Genomic DNA, 19,999 nt, shown 5'->3' with positions numbered 1-19,999 from the left:
AAACATACATTTCATTAACGTTTGATATCTTGTAACTCCTTATTTATATTTTCAGGCCCCTCATAGCTTCCAATTTCTCCGAAAACCTGATGAATGTGTTTATACTTCACATTCTCTCAGTGCCTGCTATTGTGTGTCACATGTCCACCATGTCTCCTGCTGTAAGTATGGGGGATAGGGACCATCTCAAAAAATAATTATTTACTGTCCCATTTCAACTAAGTCTTCTGTTATAAGGGAACATCAGTAGATATTTATACTGTCAAATGTCCTCCATATCTCCTGCTGTAAGTATGGGGGATACGGGCCATCTCATGAAATTATTATTTACTGTCACATTTCAACCATGTCTCCTTTTGTAAGGGACCATCCCAGTAGATATTTATACTGCCATATGTCAACCATGTCTCTTGCTGAAATGTGGCAGACAGGGGCCATTTCAATTATTTTTCTTTAGATGACTCCTGCTATAAATGTAGTGGACAGGGACCATTTCAGAAAATAATTATTTACTGTCACAGTTCAACCATGTCCACTGTTGTAAGTGTGATGGAAAGGGGTCATCTCAGTAAATATCTACACAAAGAATCTGAGTAAGATAGCATTATATCCTTAACGCTTAAAAGTGTACATAACCTTAACTAATGATGATATATAAGGTATCATAAATCCATAGCCTCAAACATGTGCCTATTGTATTAAAACGAAAAATGCTGTTATAATGAAAAAGGTATTATATAGCCTTAACAAGAACACAGATCACAGGTATATTGTGTAATTGTCTTTACTCTTTAACACAAATCCCAGGTATAATTAATTATAAATGTAGTGATAAGTTGTATGTAGGAGTAATTTATTCCATTTACTGCTATAAAGCAAGTTTCATTTTAAAAGATAAACACACTACCTACTGAATTGCTTTTACAGTGCCTTACTCAGCTGGTCACCCACAGAATATTTAAGCGGTCACTGGATCTACTGACAAATGAACAGAGCACAAGGATCATCTTCAACTCCCTAGAGGGCAACTATGCTCTCTGTCTCCTTGGTAACCTTTTCTGTAGTACAGAAGTAGATAAGTTGGTCTCCTTGGTAACCTTTTCTGTAGTACAGAAGTAGATAAGTTGGTCTCCTTGGTAACCTTTTCTGTAGTACAGAAGTAGATAAGTTGGTCTCCTTGGTAACCTTTTCTGTAGTACAGAAGTAGATAAGTTGATCTCATTGGTAACTTCTCCTGTAGTACAGAATTAGATAATCGGTCTCCTTGGTAACCTTTTCTGTAGTACAGAAGTAGATAAGTCGGTCTCCTTGGTAACTTCTCCTGTAGTACAGAAGTAGATAAGTCGATCTCCTTGGTAACCTTTTCTGTAGTACAGAAGTAGATAAGTCGGTCTCCTTGGTAACCTTTTCTGTAGTACAGAAGTAGATAAGTCGGTCTCCTTGGTAACTTCTCCTGTAGTACAGAAGTAGATAAGTCGATCTCCTTGGTAACCTTTTCTGTAGTACAGAAGTAGATAAGTTGGTCTCCTTGGTAACCTTTTCTGTAGTACAGAAGTAGATAAGTCGGTCTCCTTGGTAACCTTTTCTGTAGTACAGAAGTAAACATTCTGTCTAGCTTTTACAATAACTACGTATGACTACAAAATATTGAAAAAGCATCATTAAAAAAAATGATGTGGAATAAAATAGTATCATTGTCATACTTGCCAACCTCTTTGAATTTCAATCTGGATTGCACATGTTTTAAGGTACATTAATGTTAAAAACTTCTTTTTGATAAAATCTTTATATTTTTTTGATATGTTAATGGCTGTTCTTTTTTGTTGACCACTTGTATTTCAAAACTTATTATCAAAGTTTTACTTATCATTTTCCCGTTTCACCGAAATGAGGGATATTAAATTGGGTTTGTTGTTCATCTGCCACGCTTCATTTCCATGCAATAACTGCAACAAATGGTAACAATTTTTTTTCAAACTTGGTAAGAAGGTGGAATGCCTTAAGGTCTCGGCCAAGTTCGATTGCTACTTTTGCCAGACTTTATTTTACAGAGTTATGGCTCCTTCATTAACTAAAAACATTGTTTTCTGCCATTTATGGGAAATTACTGCAACAGATGTTAACAGATTTTCTTCAAACTTGGTAACAAGGTTAAATGTTTTAAGGACTCAGCAAAGTTCAATTACCATTTTTGTCGGAGTTATGGCCCCTTGATTAACTAAAACCATCTTTTTTTGTCATTTCCGTGAAAAACTGGAACATTGTCAAAAGATTTTCTTCAAACTTGATAGCAGGATTATATATTTGAATGCCTTAAGGGCTAGGCCAAGTATGATTACCACTTTTGCTTGATGTTATTTGGCAGAGTTATGGCCCCTTACTTAACAAAAAGAATTGTTTTCTGCTGTTTCCATGCAATAACTCCCACAAATAATATCCAATTATCATGTAACATAGTTACATCACTGTTGTCCCTTGATTTATGAAAACATTGCTATTTGCCATAAAATAACTCTCCCAAATATTTTCGAAAATTCTTTTTACTTAGGAACAGGATTTAATGTTTAAAGGAACTCAGCCAAATTTGTGATAGGTTTTGGTAATGGCAGATGAGAAGAAAGTCATGCAAAATTACTTTACTTTATTCCATAATACATATACTTTATTCTGTAAAACATACAATAAAACATCTAACTTCTGTATAAGGCTTTACTTATAATGACATGTTTACTCTGAACCTCAAAAATGTTATTCCACGAATTTGCTTGTTACAAGTCTAACTTTGAGTTTAAAATTATGAGTTTTTGTCCCATCAAATGAAGATACATGTATTCAGTTCAGCCATTATATGAAAACATTGACATAGAGGCTTCCTGCTGTTAAAGTATCAAATAACACTTTATTTTATATGTTTACTTCTATTATTACATTCTTAACATACTTTTATTATTACATTGCAGTTGTATTTACAAACATTCATTATTACATTATTTACATACATTTATTATAACATTCTTCACATAATTTTATTATTACATTCTTTACATACCTTTATTATTACATTCATTACATTATTATGATATTTTGTGGTATGCAGGACTATAATTAAATCCTGGATAGTTCATCTTTATACCTATTAAAGATTCCATGAAAACCACAAAAATGGAAAGAAAACTCATGAAAAACAATACATACAATTATATAATACGTTGTCATGATTGACATCTCTATTAAGTTAACAATTGACTTTTATTTTCAGCAAATTTGGTGCAGCTAGGATATATAGAACTGGAGGTAAATATCAAATAAACACAAATGTACTGTTTAAAATTTGAAGTTGTTGTAATAAGCTGTATACTCAGCATAATGTGGTATTTTATAAACTTACCATGTTACAGCATACTGTGGGTAAAAACTTAACGTGTTACAGCATACTGTGGGTATAAACTTAATGTGTTACAGCATACTGTGGGTATAAACTTAACGTGTTACAGCATACTGTGGGTATAAACTTAACGTGTTACAGCATACTGTGGGTATAAACTTAACTTGTTACAACATACTGTGGGTAAAAACTTAACGTGTTACAGCATACTGTGGGTATAAACTTGATGTGTTACAGCATACTGTGGGTATAAACTTAATGTGTTACAGCATACTGTGAGTATAAACTTGACATGTTACAGCATACTGTGGGTATAAACATAACGTGTTACAGCATACTGTGGGTATAAACTTGACATGTTACAGCATACTGTGGGTATAAACTTGACATGTTACAGCATACTGTGGGTATAAACTTGACATGTTACAGCATACTGTGGGTATAAACTTAACTTGTTACAACATACTGTGGGTAAAAACTTAACGTGTTACAGCATACTGTGGGTATAAACTTAACGTGTTACAGCATACTGTGGGTATAAACTTAACTTGTTACAACATACTGTGGGTAAAAACTTAACGTGTTACAGCATACTGTGGGTATAAACTTAACGTGTTACAGCATACTGTGGGTATAAACTTAACGTGTTACAGCATACTGTGGGTTTACAGCATACTGTGGGTATAAACTTAACGTGTTACAGCATACTGTGGGTATAAACTTAACGTGTTACAGCATACTGTGGGTATAAACTTAACGTGTTACAGCATACTGTGGGTATAAACTTAACGTGTTACAGCATACTGTAGGTATAAACTTAACGTGTTACAGCATACTGTGGGTATAAACTTAACGTGTTACAGCATACTGAGGGTATAAACTTAACATGTTACAGCATACTGTGGGTATAAACTTAATGCGTTACAGCATACTGTGGGTATAAACTTAATGTGTTACAGCATACTGAGGGTATAAACTTAATGTGTTACAGCATACTGAGGGTATAAACTTAACGTGTTACAGCATACTGTGGGTATAAACTTAACGTGTTACAGCATACTGTGGGTATAAACTTAACGTGTTACAGCATACTGTGGGTATAAACTTAACATGTTACAGCATACTGTGGGTATAAACTTAACGTGTTACATGTACAGCAAACTGTGGGTATAAACTTAATGTGTTACAGCATACTGTAGGTATAAACTTAATGTGTTACAGCATACTGAGGGTATAAACTTAACGTGTTACAGCATACTGTGTTATTTCTGTTTTACAGGGTCTGGTTGAGAATACATTGAGCTTTATGGTAAGTACCTGTACAGAGTAGATCTCCTGGGATCTCTAGATTAAATTGATAATTGTAAAATCCTGAACTGTATGTCTATAGATTTAGTTGTGGTTTACAAACAATTGTTTACAGTATAGAGTACAATGTATATTGGTTATTTTCGCAAAGTGTTGTTATTTTTTGCAAAAAATATTTCTTCATTATAAAGACTTAAAATTTTTGCAATTTCGTTGTTTTAGAAGATAAAAAAAATACTGTATAACACAATATTTTCATATTGACACTTTGTGTCAAATCACAATTCACACTAACAGTCACGGTTATATAGCTTATCATTTTTTTATCTATCATTTTCTCACCCTCCTTTTGTTCCCTTGATATAAGTAATAGGGAAGTAATTGTACAGACAACCAACACTGGCATTTTGCAATTTTTGATTTTCACGATTTTGATAGGGCCAAGAAATTCATGAAAATCTTATACATGTCAAAACATACCTGATATAGGGTATTATGTAGCATTATGATTTTATAATCAATCATATTATTTGTGTTGTAATATCTTTTGGTTATTTTGAAATGACAAGAAATTGTCTTATGCAAATTGGAATTGACTGTATTGTTGACTTTTGAAATGTGTACAGTCAAACTTGTAATAGCGGACACCCTTATATAGCGGACACCTGTCCATAACGGACACTTCCAGGAATCCCCAATGAAAATCACTATATAAATATCATGTATATAGCGGACACCTTCCTAATGCGGACAGCGGACACTTATTTTTGTCCGTAAAGTTGTTTAAAATTCCGTATAACGGACACGTGAAACCATAGCTGTGTTGATATTTGTGTTAAACGTTTCTAAATAACAAGCAGAGCCTTAATTACTCAATTCCCCTGGCAGAAATGCTGACTTAGGAAGCCACTTCATCAGTCACTAATTGTCCTGTTACCTGTAAGTTGCTGTAACAATGGGCAGTAATTACAAGAGAGTGACCGATCGCCATCGGCAGAGGTGTTTGTTTACTCAACCTCACCGGTGACAGCTAAGCTTAGCCATTCAACCATAGCCTAGACAACAAGAATGGTCAGGTGGTAATTAAATCATTATCAATACCAACAAAAGAGGGACAAAGTAATAGTTATGTTTGTCATAATTGTTTTACTTACAAAATCAACCGTACGCAAATCTGACAGCACATGGTTGTCAGCCGCCATTTTCTCACACTCGGAACTCCTCGGAATATGACTACGTAACATATGAAGAACAGCTGAAGAATTCCGAGTGTCTTTGTATACACTATACTAATTGACTGAACCAGAAAACGGTATTTATTAAATTAAATCCCTACATGGATTTTAGAAAATAGGTCTCAAATAAATGCTGAGGGATTATAATTATCAGAGGAAAATGCACTTTCATTTATAAAGAGTTAATTTTGTAATAGAAAAGATATTTCAAGCATATTTATTTTCCAAAATATTGAGGATTAATGAAAATTGTTTTACTATGATAAGAATTATCTTTACTTTTTTTACAATGTTGAGTATTTGTCTGAATAGATATTCAGTAAAGTATGATATTGGGAAGATTTTTTTAGAAACAATAGGCTTAATATAAATTATTAAAAATATCAGCTCTAATTTTTGTGTCAGATGAATGATTGAAAATTAATTAATTAAGCATTTATCTTTAATTATTTGTCTTTTATTCATTTGTTTAAGTGTTTAGATATAATAAATCAGGAGACATATAGTGTACTATGAACAGACTTTGGTTTGTTTCTTCCTTTATAAGGGACATAACTCCTTGAACCTCTATATAAAGGACACCTCTCTATAAAGGACACTTTTGCCTTGTCCATTAGGTGTCCTTTATAGACAGGTTCGACTGTACTTTATTTCACTAATTCTATGTAGCAGCTAGATGTTAGTCTATTTTGGGCATAGCTTTTAAATCATTTAAATAACAAGATTTAATAATTAAGGGTTAACAGATTCTTTAACAATAGGTGGTTCTTTGTCACTGTTTCACATCCTAAAACACATTAAGGTCATTACCCACAGGTGATCTCATTGTCAACTTTTATTAAAGAGATTCATTTCCTACATAATGACATGTTACTTACAGACGGTTGTGATCCGCCTGTTGGAGAGCTGTAAGGTGTATGTTCAGAACAAGAAGTCTAACCTGACCCATTGGCATCCAGTCCTTGGCTGGTTTTCTCAAAACACTGACCAGTGGTAAGTCTGACACACAGTCCTTGGTGGTTTAACTCGGCCAGATATTTTGATTAACTGATAATATTTTTTGATGGGCTATTATTTTTATAGATTGAGCTTTAATCTGCTGTTGCAGCCTCCACGCGGCCATGCCTTACGTTGTAAAGCAGCTTCAGCTTTTGTGGTGTGAGAAGATGATACGACTACTGTTCCTTGAACTCATCACCTATGTAGAGGCTGACACAGAGAAGCAGAACAGCAAGTCCTCCACTCCATCCAAAAGTCAGTCCTCAGTAATACCATATACATTGATCTTTCAGGAATTTAGAATTTGACAAAATGGATAAAAAGAGTAAAATATCACTTTTTAATTGATAATTTGATGTGTCCCCAGACATAGATTCAAGATTGTGATATGTATGTTATGTATATGTCTCCAACATGTATATGGATGTATTTAACCGGGTGGCCTAAGACACAGTAGTTACTGCCTGATTAGGCAGCTATTGTATTGCTGTATAAAGTCATGTTATGAAATGTATTATTGCATTGTAAAAAGTGTGATCTAGATAGATAGGGTGCTAAATAAAATGTTTTATTATTCTAAAGCTCCAAATTAACCCATAATATATCTATCTTCAGTTAGAGTTTGGCACATATCGGTATTTATCGGATGTATGTACTTTTTCAGATAAAATAACCTGGTAGCAAGAAATCTCTTAGACAAATTAAAAATCAATCAGCTGATAAAGATGCTACATGGCCGACAAAGAAAACACTGATCATCTCAAAATACATAATATGGCATCCATAGAATCGAAATATATCTAATTAACATAAAGAAATGAAAAATTAATAAAAACAACAACAACAATCTAAAAATGATTGATAATAGGACTAAAAGTTATATGCAGCAAAGAGACGGAGCATGATTAATTTTATTCTGGATGCTTTAAACTGGAATGCTGGAAATTTAAAGATAAAAAGAGAAGCAAAAACTTCTAAAGGTTGATAATCATTGTGAATTATGTAACTTTTTCTGTTGTGTAAAACTTATATTAAAGCCTATTCTTATTTTGTGGGAGACTAAGCACCTTTGACTTCCACATCATTCATCTGACGGGGTTCTCTCCCCTTTTAATGCTATTACGCATTCTACAGGAGACTGGACTGACTGTTTAAACCTGTTATTATTTCAGATATAGTACTGAGGGTTTTAGATAAGGCCTCCTCTAAACCTGTGAAGATAAAGCTGGAGAGTTCCATAGCCACGTCCACGTGTCTGCCATGTGCCCTGTATCAGACAACCATTAACACTTTGTCACAGCTCCGACTTGACATACTAGGAGGACTGAGTTATAATGATGTACTATTGCCTATCCTTTGGAAATTTTTATGTGATATGGGGCCGAATTGTGGACTTAAAACATTTGTGGAACTTCTCAGTCAGGCGCCAAACTCCACGATACACCCGGTGTTTAGTTTACTTACAGTATTTTGCGAGTCTGCCAGTCACTACATCACGTAAGTGGATTTTCAATAGGTATATATATCATACAAATAAATTGTATGACTTATTAAAGTGGGTTTTCATAAGGACCTTAAATATGTTAATTACAGTACATCTGTTAGGAGTCTGTGGAATGTTGCTGTTACTAAAAAGAAAGGTTGTTTTATAGATTTTGTGAAAACATTTATACTGACATATCAAGTCTTTGATTTGGGTAAAATAGATATTCTGAGAGAGAGTGCTGAGTCAGTGATTTGGGTAGTAATAGTAGATGTTCTGAGAGAGTGCTGAGTCAGTGATTTTGGTAGTAATAGTAGATGTTCTGAGAGAGTGCTGAGTCAGTGATTTGGGTAGTAATATAGTAGATGTTGTGAGAGAGTGCTGAGTCAGTGATTTGGGTAGTAATAGTAGATGTTGTCAGAGAGTGCTGAGTCAGTGATTTGGGTAGTAATAGTAGATGTTGTCAGAGAGTGCTAAGTCAGTGATTTGGGTAGTAATAGTAAATGTTGTGAGAGAGTGCTGAGTCAGTGATTTAGGTAGTAATAGTAGATGTTGTGAGAGAGTGCTAAGTCAGTGATTTGGGTAGTAATAGTAGATGTTGTCAGAGAGTGCTGAGTCAGTGATTTGGGTAGTAATAGTAGATGTTGTCAGAGAGTGCTAAGTCAGTGATTTGGGTAGTAATAGTAGATGTTGTCAGAGAGTGCTAAGTCAGTGATTTGGGTAGTAATAGTAAATGTTGTCAGAGTGCTGAGTCAGTGATTTGGGTAGTAATAGTAGATGTTGTCAGAGAGTGCTGAGTCAGTGATTTGGGTAGTAATAGTAGATGTTGTGAGAGAGTGCTGAGTCAGTGATTTGGGTAGTAATAGTAGATGTTGTGAGAGAGTGCTGAGTCAGTGATTTGGGTAGTAATAGTAGATGTTGTCAGAGAGTGCTGAGTCAGTGATTTGGGTAGTAATAGTAGATGTTGTCAGAGAGTGCTAAGTCAGTGATTTGGGTAGTAATAGTAAATGTTGTCAGAGAGTGCTGAGTCAGTGATTTGGGTAGTAATAGTAGATGTTGTCAGAGAGTGCTAAGTCAGTGATTTGGGTAGTAATAGTAGATGTTGTGAGAGAGTGCTGAGTCAGTGATTTGGGTAGTAATAGTAGATGTTGTGAGAGAGTGCTAAGTCAGTGATTTGGGTAGTAATAGTAGATGTTGTGAGAGAGTGCTGAGTCAGTGATTTGGGTAGTAATAGTAGATGTTGTGAGAGAGTGCTGAGTCAGTGATTTGGGTAGTAATAGTAGATGTTGTCAGAGAGTGCTGAGTCAGTGATTTGGGTAGTAATAGTAGATGTTGTCAGAGAGTGCTAAGTCAGTGATTTGGGTAGTAATAGTAGACATTGTCAGAGAGTGCTAAGTCAGTGATTTGGGTAGTAATATAGTAGATGTTGTGAGAGAGTGCTGAGTCAGTGATTTGGGTAGTAATAGTAGATGTTGTCAGAGAGTGCTGAGTCAGTGATTTGGGTAGTAATAGTAGATGTTGTCAGAGAGTGCTGAGTCAGTGATTTGGGTAGTAATAGTAGATGTTGTCAGAGAGTGCTGAGTCAGTGATTTGGGTAGTAATAGTAGATGTTGTCAGAGAGTGCTGAAGTCAGTGATTTGGGTAGTAATAGTAGATGTTGTCAGAGAGTGCTAAGTCAGTGATTTGGGTAGTAATAGTAGATGTTGTGAGAGAGTGCTGAGTCAGTGATTTGGGTAGTAATAGTAGATGTTGTCAGAGAGTGCTGAGTCAGTGATTTGGGTAGTAATAGTAGATGTTGTCAGAGATTACTGAGTCAGTGATTTGGGTAGTAATAGTAGATGTTGTCAGAGAGTGCTGAGTCAGTGATTTGGGTAGTAATAGTAGATGTTGTGAGAGAGTGCTAAGTCAGTGATTTGGGTAGTAATAGTAGATGTTGTCAGAGAGTGCTGAGTCAGTGATTTGGGTAGTAATAGTAGATGTTGTCAGAGAGTGCTAAGTCAGTGATTGGGTAGTAATAGTAGATGTTGTGAGAGAGTGCTGAGTCAGTGATTTGGGTAGTAATAGTAGATGTTGTCAGAGAGTGCTGAGTCAGTGATTTGGGTAGTAATAGTAGATGTTGTCAGAGAGTGCTGAGTCAGTGATTTGGGTAGTAATAGTAGATGTTGTCAGAGAGTGCTAAGTCAGTGATTTGGGTAGTAATAGTAAATGCTGTGAGAGAGTGCTGAGTCAGTGATTTGGGTAGTAATAGTAAATGCTGTGAGAGAGTGCTGAGTCAGTGATTTGGGTAGTAATAGTAGATGTTGTGAGAGAGTGCTGAGTCAGTGATTTGGGTAGTAATAGTAGATGTTGTCAGAGAGTGCTAAGTCAGTGATTTGGGTAGTAATAGTAGATGTTGTCAGAGAGTGCTAAGTCAGTGATTTGGGTAGTAATAGTAGATGTTGTGAGAGAGTGCTGAGTCAGTGATTTGGGTAGTAATAGTAGATGTTGTCAGAGAGTACTAAGTCAGTGATTTGGGTAGTAATAGTAAATGTTGTCAGAGAGTGCTAAGTCAGTGATTTGGGTAGTAATAGTAGATGTTGTCAGAGAGTGCTGAGTCAGTGATTTGGGTAGTAATAGTAGATGTTGTGAGAGAGTGCTGAGTCAGTGATTTGGGTAGTAATAGTAGATGTTGTGAGAGAGTGCTGAGTCAGTGATTTGGGTAGTAATAGTAGATGTTGTGAGAGAGTGCTGAGTCAGTGATTTGGGTAGTAATAGTAAATGCTGTGAGACAGTGCTATTATAAAGTCTTTGATTTGATTGCAGGACTTTAGATGATATAGAGATGTATGAACAACAAAAGATATTCCATCCCTCAGACTACATGAAAATGAGTGAATTCCTGAACCTGTTTGTGTTTCGTCTTATCTGGCATAATCTCATAGGTAATAAGCACTTGTCTTATTCAGACATTCAATGCAGAATAGCAAACACTTGTCTGACTCAGACATTCATTTCTGAATAACAAACACTTGTCCAACTCAGACATTCAATTCAGAGGTAACAAACACTTGTCTGACTCAGACAGCCAATTCAGAGTAAATAACTTAAATAGCTCTGTCTATGATCAGACGGTCAAATCAGAAGTAACATTTTTACGACTCATAGGTATCAAACACTTGACTGATTCAGATACACCAGGACACAGTAAACTTGGATGTTACAAGTTCTTGTCTGACTTAAGAGTTTGTAGAAAAAGATTTGCCTACACTAACAACATTTAAGACACATTTAAATCAATTATAGCAAACACCTGATTGATTCAGACACAATGAACTCATAGGAAAAACTGCTAAATCATTACGTAAAAATCAAAACAACTTGATTTATAAAACAAATGTACTGATGCCCGTTTATTATGTATTTAAGATGTACAGACAGCTAGTGTAAATGACATGTTTGGAGCAGCGCGAGGTCTGCTAATGATACTTTATGAGAGAGACTGTCGGAAATCCTACACAGAGAAGGACCATTGGCTGATCAGGTTAGGGGGATTTTTATCACAAAAAGAAAATAATGAATAATATTTAAATAATGTTTAAGCAAGAAGTGCTATGGTAAAGAATTCAGAAACTGATATATTCATTTCATGTCTTTTGAATATTTCTGTTGCAGATAAAATGTCAATTTTAAGAAGAAATTATCTTATTAAGTAATAAAAAAAAAAAGGAAATGTCTTGGTCATTTTGTATGTATACTTTTACATTAAATATTATCATTTACAGAGACATCAAGCCAAGTCTTTTTATCAGTGAATTAGAAAAAGGAAGGAAAACAGCTGTATATTTAATGCAGAAAGTCCCACACATCATACCATTCTCAGAGGTAGGTACTCACAACTAGGAGAAAGTGAGACATACTTAATCATTCTCAGAGATGGGTTGCCATGACATCCAGAAAGTCTCAAGTCATACCATTCTCTAGGACTGGGTAGGCATGACAATCAGAATGCCCCAGACATTGTATCACTTTCAGATGTAGGAGTGTAATGATTATACATGTATAATATTGTACAGAGGTTTATAACATGATTGGCATGTGATATTCAATTATTAAACTTGTACATGTGATATATTTGCACACAACGTGTACTTGTATCATTAGTGGAATATACCCTTGATCATTTTAATCCAATCATCATCAGATGGTTGCCTATTGAAAATGCCTTTCCTCCATGGTCCATCATCCGTCTGTCCATAAACAATCCTTTTTAAACGAACATTAATGTTCGGTTATTGCAATCAAGAACTAGACTGAGAAATATAACCTTATTTAGTAACCACATTCACCAAACGCCACCTACTGTCTGTTTCGATAAAATATGCCTGCCATTATGGCCTTACGCTTCAAATAATTTACATTCAAACACATTTTCGTTTTATTTAGTAGTTTTACCGACAATGTTGAAACATATATTCAGTAGATGTTTTCAAAATGCATATGATTTGAGAAATGCATAACGCTAGCAAAATGTGAAGACTAAATGAACCTGAACTTTGTGAATCAACTCCAGGTCAATATATTTAGGTAAACAAAGATTGCGCAGGCGCATTCATCTCCAGATGTTTTGATAGTTTTGCCCTTCCGTGTTCATTCCAAAATGGCTGACATTATAAAATAGATCTGCAAATATGTCCGCGATTTTACTTAAATGTGTAAAATATATATATATACTAGAATGTTACATCATTATCAACTAGGTATGTATTTCTGTAATTTAGAGAAAGAAATCGATCAAAATGGCATTCGAGACGATACATTGTATCAAACATAGGCTACGTGTTTGGGATATAGTACTGTGTACAGGCTTACAATTAGGTGGTATTTGTGGTCAAGGTGACTGGTCATAGCGTTAACGTTTCCACCCATTTCCAAATAACATTTTCCTTTGACAAAATGACAAATAAATCAAATACAAATGATAATTTCTTGTTGTTAAATGTGCACAGGGCTGCTTGTTGTAGCCGGTACTTAGTACATATTACTGTTGTAAGGGAGGTAGCTGCAAGATTAAGGAAATCAAAAGTTAAACCAATTTGATTGGCCGATTCTTGCATGACTTTGGCATGGGGTTTACAATCGAAGTGACAGATAACTACAGCAGTATTCATATGATATCAACATTTATGGATGCGTATGGTTGGCAGTTGTTGTCATGTTTAAAATGAACAATTACATAGCTTGTTTTTATTTCGGCAAAGACAGGAATATTTACTGAAACGGACTTGGAAATACCGAAACGAAGAAAAATGGGGCTTAAATTGGCATTATTTTTAGAGAATTGACCCAAATATATGTTCTTCAATGCCAAACTGTATCATATGTAAAATATTAGGGGTTTATTTGACCGAGAAGTATTTTAAATTAATTTTAGCTCGTCTCTTCGAAGAAGAGTGAAAGCTTATGTTGTCACTCCGGCTTCGGTGTCGGTGTCGGCGTCGGCGTCGGCGTTGGTTTTTCAAATGTATAGTTTTTAGTGCAAGTGTTGAAAGGCATAGTAATTTATGGTAATATGGTCCCTGCAGGAGTTAAACTAAAAGATTTTTTGGGAAAAAACCAGATTTTTGAAATTTTTTGGACTAAGAATATTTCTGCATTAAGATTTTGGTGCAAGTGTTAAAAGGTTTTAATACATCACTTTATAATTATACAAGGGTGCTGATATTTGACCATCCCTTCCTGGTGTAAAACTATAAAAAAAAAATGGATTTTTTCTTTTTAAATCTGTGTTTTGTTGTTTTTTTTTTTTTAATCTTTGGACTTTGTGTTGAGTTCATGTTACAAGTGTTGAAAGGCATAGTAATACATGGTATTAGGTTCCCTGTGGGGGTTAAAATATCGCTTGCCGGAGTTAAACTGAAGCTATTAACACATCACTAGGGTGCTGGTATTTGGTAAAAGAGTCCCTCTGGAGTTACACTATTCCTTCTTGGAGTGAAACTGAAAATAAAAACGATGTGAAAATGCTCACATTAGACAATTTATACCGGTGTAGCATGGTATTTTGAATCATGGTGAAATGACCCCGGGGTCAAAATACCATTATGGTAAAACGACCCCCCTCATGGTAAAATTTCAAGGGAGACAACTCTCATAAGAAAAATATTTTATTAAATTACATTTGTATTTAATATATTCATTCAATCTACAACAGCATAGCTTGTATCCCAAATGTTTGTCAATAACTAATTTACATCTATATATAAATTGGTATGGTTTTGAAAATTGCATGAATTCACAAAACATAATCTGATCAAGTAAACAATATAAATATTATTAATGCAATTTGCGAAACCATACCAATTAATATAATTTAATTATTTATTGACAAACATTTGCAAGACGAGCTATGCTGTTCTCCAACAGCTCTTGTTAATCATTCACGATTGGTGGCCCGATTGTCGTCAGAGTTGAATTATCGAAATGGCTGATAGTGGATCAGGATAGTCTTTTATACATTGCAAGCTTTGATTTTAATATTTGAAATTTAGTTACACGATTTCTCAAAGTTGACTTAGCTTTGATACACAGATTCCCCTTGTTTTTGAATGATTGATATTAAGAGGGGGGAGAAGGGAAAAGTAGTGAAAAGATCAGTCTTACATAAAACCATTCAAGATTGGTGGTGGGTACCAAGATCCCTCAGGGATCTTTTGTTCATTGCCTGCACCAGTCAGAAATGGATTATGACGTCATGATATGGTCAGCGACATTTAAGGGCACAAAAAATGGCTGCCTCCATCTTATGATGGCCTCTACATTTTGGCTTTAAAACAAATAAAAATGTTAGTGTTCCCAAGGGGGGGGGGGGGGGGCGTTTAATGGAGATCAAAATTTCAGAGTCGGTAAGTTGTGAGATCTGTTGTTTGTACCCATTTCACACCATGAAACATATAGTGGTACTATGTATATAGTCACTGAAACATTGTTTTGTGGTTTGTGTTAGTTTTATGTTGGATATCCTTTAAATAATTCCCTCTGGACACACGTGGATGGATATATATCTGTGCCTTGGTAAGTTCTTTTTCTCGAATTGAGGAATTTTTCTTTCCAAAAAAAAGGGGGGGGGGGTAATTAGGGTGGGGGCGTTTATTAGAATAAATACGGTATATTTCTGCATATCAAGGCTAGGTTATATTTATTTTTCATAGTTTGAAGAGATTTTCTTTTTAATTGAATACATGTAAATTAATAAATTAAATGGAATATTTTACAGCGAGTGAAGATATTCCGACGTAATGTTACAAAGGAGAAGGAGGTGATGGGGCTGACAGAGTCAGCTTGTGCCTCCCCTCAGTCCACTCTCATCACCATTAACAGAGGACGTGTTGTCGAGGTAACGAGGGAAACTGCACCAAAATTATTATCTGAATCAAACAGCAAGTAATAGAGGGAATTTTTAACTTAAGGGACTGATCAATTCAATATTGATAATCTAAATTACATTTCTACCTGTGAAATATCAAAATATATTCATTCTATAAAATTAAAAAATAACACATTTTTGATATTTGACACTATCACAGTCCTACCCTTAGTGTTTTACTGTACAGGTACAGTTACTGTAATACAATGTATTTGTAAATTCTGTCATTATAATAGGATCGCGTTTAGCAATTAGATTTAGTTACAGTTTTAGCCTTGTTGATAGGATGGATACAGACAGCTGGCTCAGTTACCTGCCAGGTCCATGAAAGGAGTCATCAGGGTCAAGTTCATCAACGAACAGGTAAGTTCAGTAGTTAAATTCCACCCTCACCAAATTTTTCCACCAAGAGTTACTTCCCCTAGATATATCACAATTTTTTTTTTATTTTTGCAAAAATGTAGCAAAATTTAATATATTTAAAAGTTAATTTTATTTTTATTTGTCAGAAAGAGCAATAAAAACTAGGGAAAATATTCTTTTGTTAAAGATAATCATGCAAAATTTTGATAAAATTATATTGAACATTTCTTTACCCATTCAAGAATATCAAAGTTAATACATAGTAATGTAAAGTCAGAACAAGTGTTAAGAAGAAGTATTTCTTTGGAATGGCAGGTCTAGATATTGTATCTAGTTGTACCTGCCATAAAATAATGCAAAATAGAGTTGTAATTTGTACTAAAGTCTGGTATTGGTTAATTGGGATGATTTTTCCAGTTAGATCATCTATGTGTTAAAGAGGAAAGTATTATTTACAATTGTTTAGATACCTTAAGTGGTAATAGACCTTTTTAACGTTTGGATGCCTCTGGCAAGAAATTTCAACAACATTTGAAGGCAAGTTGTAACAAACTACATTGCCGTTTTTCATGAGGATTTTAATAAGATTATTATTAGTTTATTTGAAAAGAATCTAACGATTATGATCCGTGACTGATGAACCGGCGTCTTGTTTGTCAAAACTGTAGGCCTATATATGTCTTGTCGGACAGCGTGACTGCAGTTTTCTATCGGAGGTTAAAATATTTGAATTTTCGATGTTACTAGGGGTCATAAAATAGATGTTTGCTAGGCCTTATTAACATTTTATACATGTAGTCTAGTATAAATAAAAAAACCTTAAGCAGTGTACATCTTGGATTTTATCTCTAGTTGTACATGTAACTGTTAATAGACCGATTTGTCTTTCAGTAGTTTTTTTTTTTTTCAAAGTTTACAAGCAGCTTTACTGATTCAGAAGTATATCAATAATTTTCCACAAGCATTAAAGAAATAGGGAAAGAACTATACTCAGCTATTGGAAAGTTGTCAGCAGATAAATATTTCATACACTGTTTTCTTGAATATTTATAGAATAGGAATAACCAGATTAAGACATTTCATGTGATACAAATGTAGCTATCTGACTATAAATTCCAATTTTAAATTTCTTATTATATGACCTCAGACCCTGATGTTTTTCAGTGCCTTTGGCCCTTTGATTAAAATTAGATTTGGTGAGTAGGTGTGACAAAACATTGTATCAAGTTGTAATCCAACGGTCAATGTCAGGTAACTGTACAGTCAGCCTCATTATTTAATTTTCACAAGAGATAATAACTATAGTTCCCAGAACTGTTGGATAGATATTTTGTCTTAAAAAGTAATATGAGGATTTGTTTGATATTAATACACCTGTTTGTGTCCATTAAAAGTGTATACACTGTTTACCAACTGTTTATGATGAATAGGGACTGGATGAGGCTGGTATTGACCAGGACGGGGTGTTTAAGGAGTTTCTGGAGGAGACCATCACTAAAGTCTTTGATCCTTCACTTAACCTCTTCAAGGTAATACTTACTCTAACTGTCCTACCTTTTGTTTTTGAACTATCAGGTAAAATCCTAAGTGTCTCCCAATAAATCACAATTAAATGGCTCACACTAGTAGAGACAGTTCAAGATGTAGGTAAAATTACTTTTTATGTACGATGATTTATAATTATACTCTGCAAATGTATACTTTCAGTACAGAAATCAATGTCCTGTGTTACATATTTATATTTTACCAACCAGACATCTGAAAGATATTTTGCCTGACTTTTTGCCGTAAAAAACCTTGATAATACTGATGAATGTGTGACCACAGTTGTTTTCCTTTGTGTTTCTGTGATATATGCGTTGTATAGTATCATTATTCACTTGCCCTGGACAGTGATGTCCACAATTTCACAGGTGTGAAATTTCTTTTCTCTTGCCCAGGACAGTGATGTTCACAATTTCACAGGTGTGAAATTTCTTTTCTCTTGCTTTAGACAGTGATTTTCGTAATTTCACAGGTGTGTGATTTCTTTTCTCTTGTCCTACACAGTTGTGTCCACAATTTTATAGGTGAGATTTTCTTATCTCACACTTGAGTTGAAAAAAGCTACACATGCTCTTTGCACATTCTCAACAGTTGTAAGATGCCATGACAACAATACAATGACGTCACACGGACAATTCATTAAACATTGTCTTGAATTGATAACATTAATATCAGATACATATGAGGGTAAACAGGGTAAGAGAAAAATTATCATTTACCCCTTGGGATTGAGATAGGGATCCAAGTGTTCGGCAGCTTAAGAACCTTCTAAGGTTGAGATCCCCACCTAACCCCATAGGGGATGAAAGATTCTATTATTCTATCATTAGTGTAATTCTGATTCCTTTGCTGAATTTTCCCCCAAGGTCAAGGCATATGTGTTGATAACATACGTTTGATTTGCCACATACAGGTGACAAGTGAACAGAAGCTCTATCCATCATCTACTTCACACATACAAGAGAACCACCTCACCTTGTTTGAGTTTGTCGGCAAAATGTTGGCTAAAGCTGTGTATGAAGTAAGTGTCACTCCATTGTAAAACAAGTATTTGGCTTACATGGTGTAGAGTTTAACTGACCAAAATAGCTGACCATATAGTACAAGCAAGCTATCCCCAATAGCTGAACAAGCTAGTTATCCCCAATAGCTAAACATATAAATCTGGTCATAGAATTCAACATTTCAGAGCTGTGTATAATACAATTTCTACCACAATACGCTGTGTTATTCCACTCTCAAGCCATTGTATAAATGTGCCGACTGTTGGATAAATATATGTTATATACCACTAGTGGTATATGACCTTCCAGTCTTTTGATTGGTCAAGAATTCGAACTTTGACCCAAGCTGTAATTGTTATTGATGCCATCAATAATCGAATGATGTCACATCACCAGGTCCCGGACGTCACCGGTACACTATATTGCATACACAAAATTATACTTGGCCACGTTTCCCTTTGATTCAAGTCGATATTATTGTGGTAGAAACAGGTCACACGACTCATGATTGTTGGATAATTATGGAATTTATTTCACACGAGCAAGTTATTTTTTAAAAGTTGCAAAAGACACATGCTAAAGCTTGTGTCTTTTGTAACTTTTAAAAAATAACTTACTCGTGTTAAATAAATTCCATATTCAACAATCACGAGTTGTGTAACCTCTATTTATCTTGATGACTAATTTTAATCATAGAATTCAACATTTTAGAGCTGTATAATACAGTTTATCTTGATGACTAAGTTTAATCTCCACATATACAGCCATTAATGAATGCAGTGGTCCACACAACAAAGTGACCTCTTTCTTTCAAAGATCAAAATATTGTAAACAAATTAATTAACTGACATGGTTTTTCAGGGTATTGTGGTGGAGGTCCCCTTCGCTCCATTTTTCCTCACACAGATACTTGGCCACCAGCAGAGCGCCACCTACAGTTCACTGGATGAACTACCTTCACTTGACCCAGAGCTTGCCAAAAGTCTCTGTTATACAAAGGTACTCATATTAGAAACCCTATCAAATAAATTCTTTTAAACACAATTTTTTAGAAATTTGTGAAAGCACATGCTAGCAAACTCTTTATGGAGTTGTTCAATACTCGATTTGATAAGATTGTAAAACTTTCGTGATGTATCAAAAATATCCATCATGAAGATTGGTTAAGAAATAAGTTTTTTGTAAAAAAAAAAAAAAAAAAAAATTCAGAAATCTTATGTTGAAAATCTTGTTTGTGAATTTAGCAAAATTATTCATTTAATGCTTTCAAATACT

At 34.6% G+C, this 19,999-nt stretch overlaps 1 protein-coding gene across 4 annotated transcripts in view; it reads left to right on the top strand.

Annotated features, from left to right (window-relative positions):
- Positions 1-19,999, top strand: part of LOC117333257 (ubiquitin-protein ligase E3B-like) — a 37,192-nt gene that overhangs the window by 10,021 nt on the left and 7,172 nt on the right. For all 4 annotated transcript variants that reach the window (XR_004533865.1, XR_004533864.1, XR_004533863.1 and 1 more), the window contains exons 11-25: positions 56-161; positions 928-1,048; positions 3,260-3,294; positions 4,665-4,694; positions 6,809-6,921; positions 7,037-7,182; positions 8,100-8,424; positions 11,213-11,331; positions 11,816-11,930; positions 12,172-12,271; positions 15,663-15,782; positions 16,098-16,175; positions 17,606-17,704; positions 18,634-18,741; positions 19,586-19,723. Coding sequence is in view for 1 of the 4 variants with exons in the window: in XM_033892471.1 (XP_033748362.1) it covers positions 56-161; positions 928-1,048; positions 3,260-3,294; positions 4,665-4,694; positions 6,809-6,921; positions 7,037-7,182; positions 8,100-8,424; positions 11,213-11,331; positions 11,816-11,930; positions 12,172-12,271; positions 15,663-15,782; positions 16,098-16,175; positions 17,606-17,704; positions 18,634-18,741; positions 19,586-19,723 (1,753 nt within the window). In the remaining 3 variants the exon portion in view is untranslated. The remainder of the gene's footprint in view (positions 1-55; positions 162-927; positions 1,049-3,259; positions 3,295-4,664; positions 4,695-6,808; positions 6,922-7,036; positions 7,183-8,099; positions 8,425-11,212; positions 11,332-11,815; positions 11,931-12,171; positions 12,272-15,662; positions 15,783-16,097; positions 16,176-17,605; positions 17,705-18,633; positions 18,742-19,585; positions 19,724-19,999) is intronic.

Source organism: Pecten maximus, chromosome 8, assembly GCF_902652985.1.
Source record: "Pecten maximus chromosome 8, xPecMax1.1, whole genome shotgun sequence".
In the NCBI taxonomy this organism is placed as follows: Eukaryota; Metazoa; Mollusca; class Bivalvia; order Pectinida; family Pectinidae; genus Pecten; species Pecten maximus.
The sequence above is the reverse complement of the archived record's forward strand: the minus strand, read 5'-3'. Positions and strand labels throughout refer to the sequence as shown.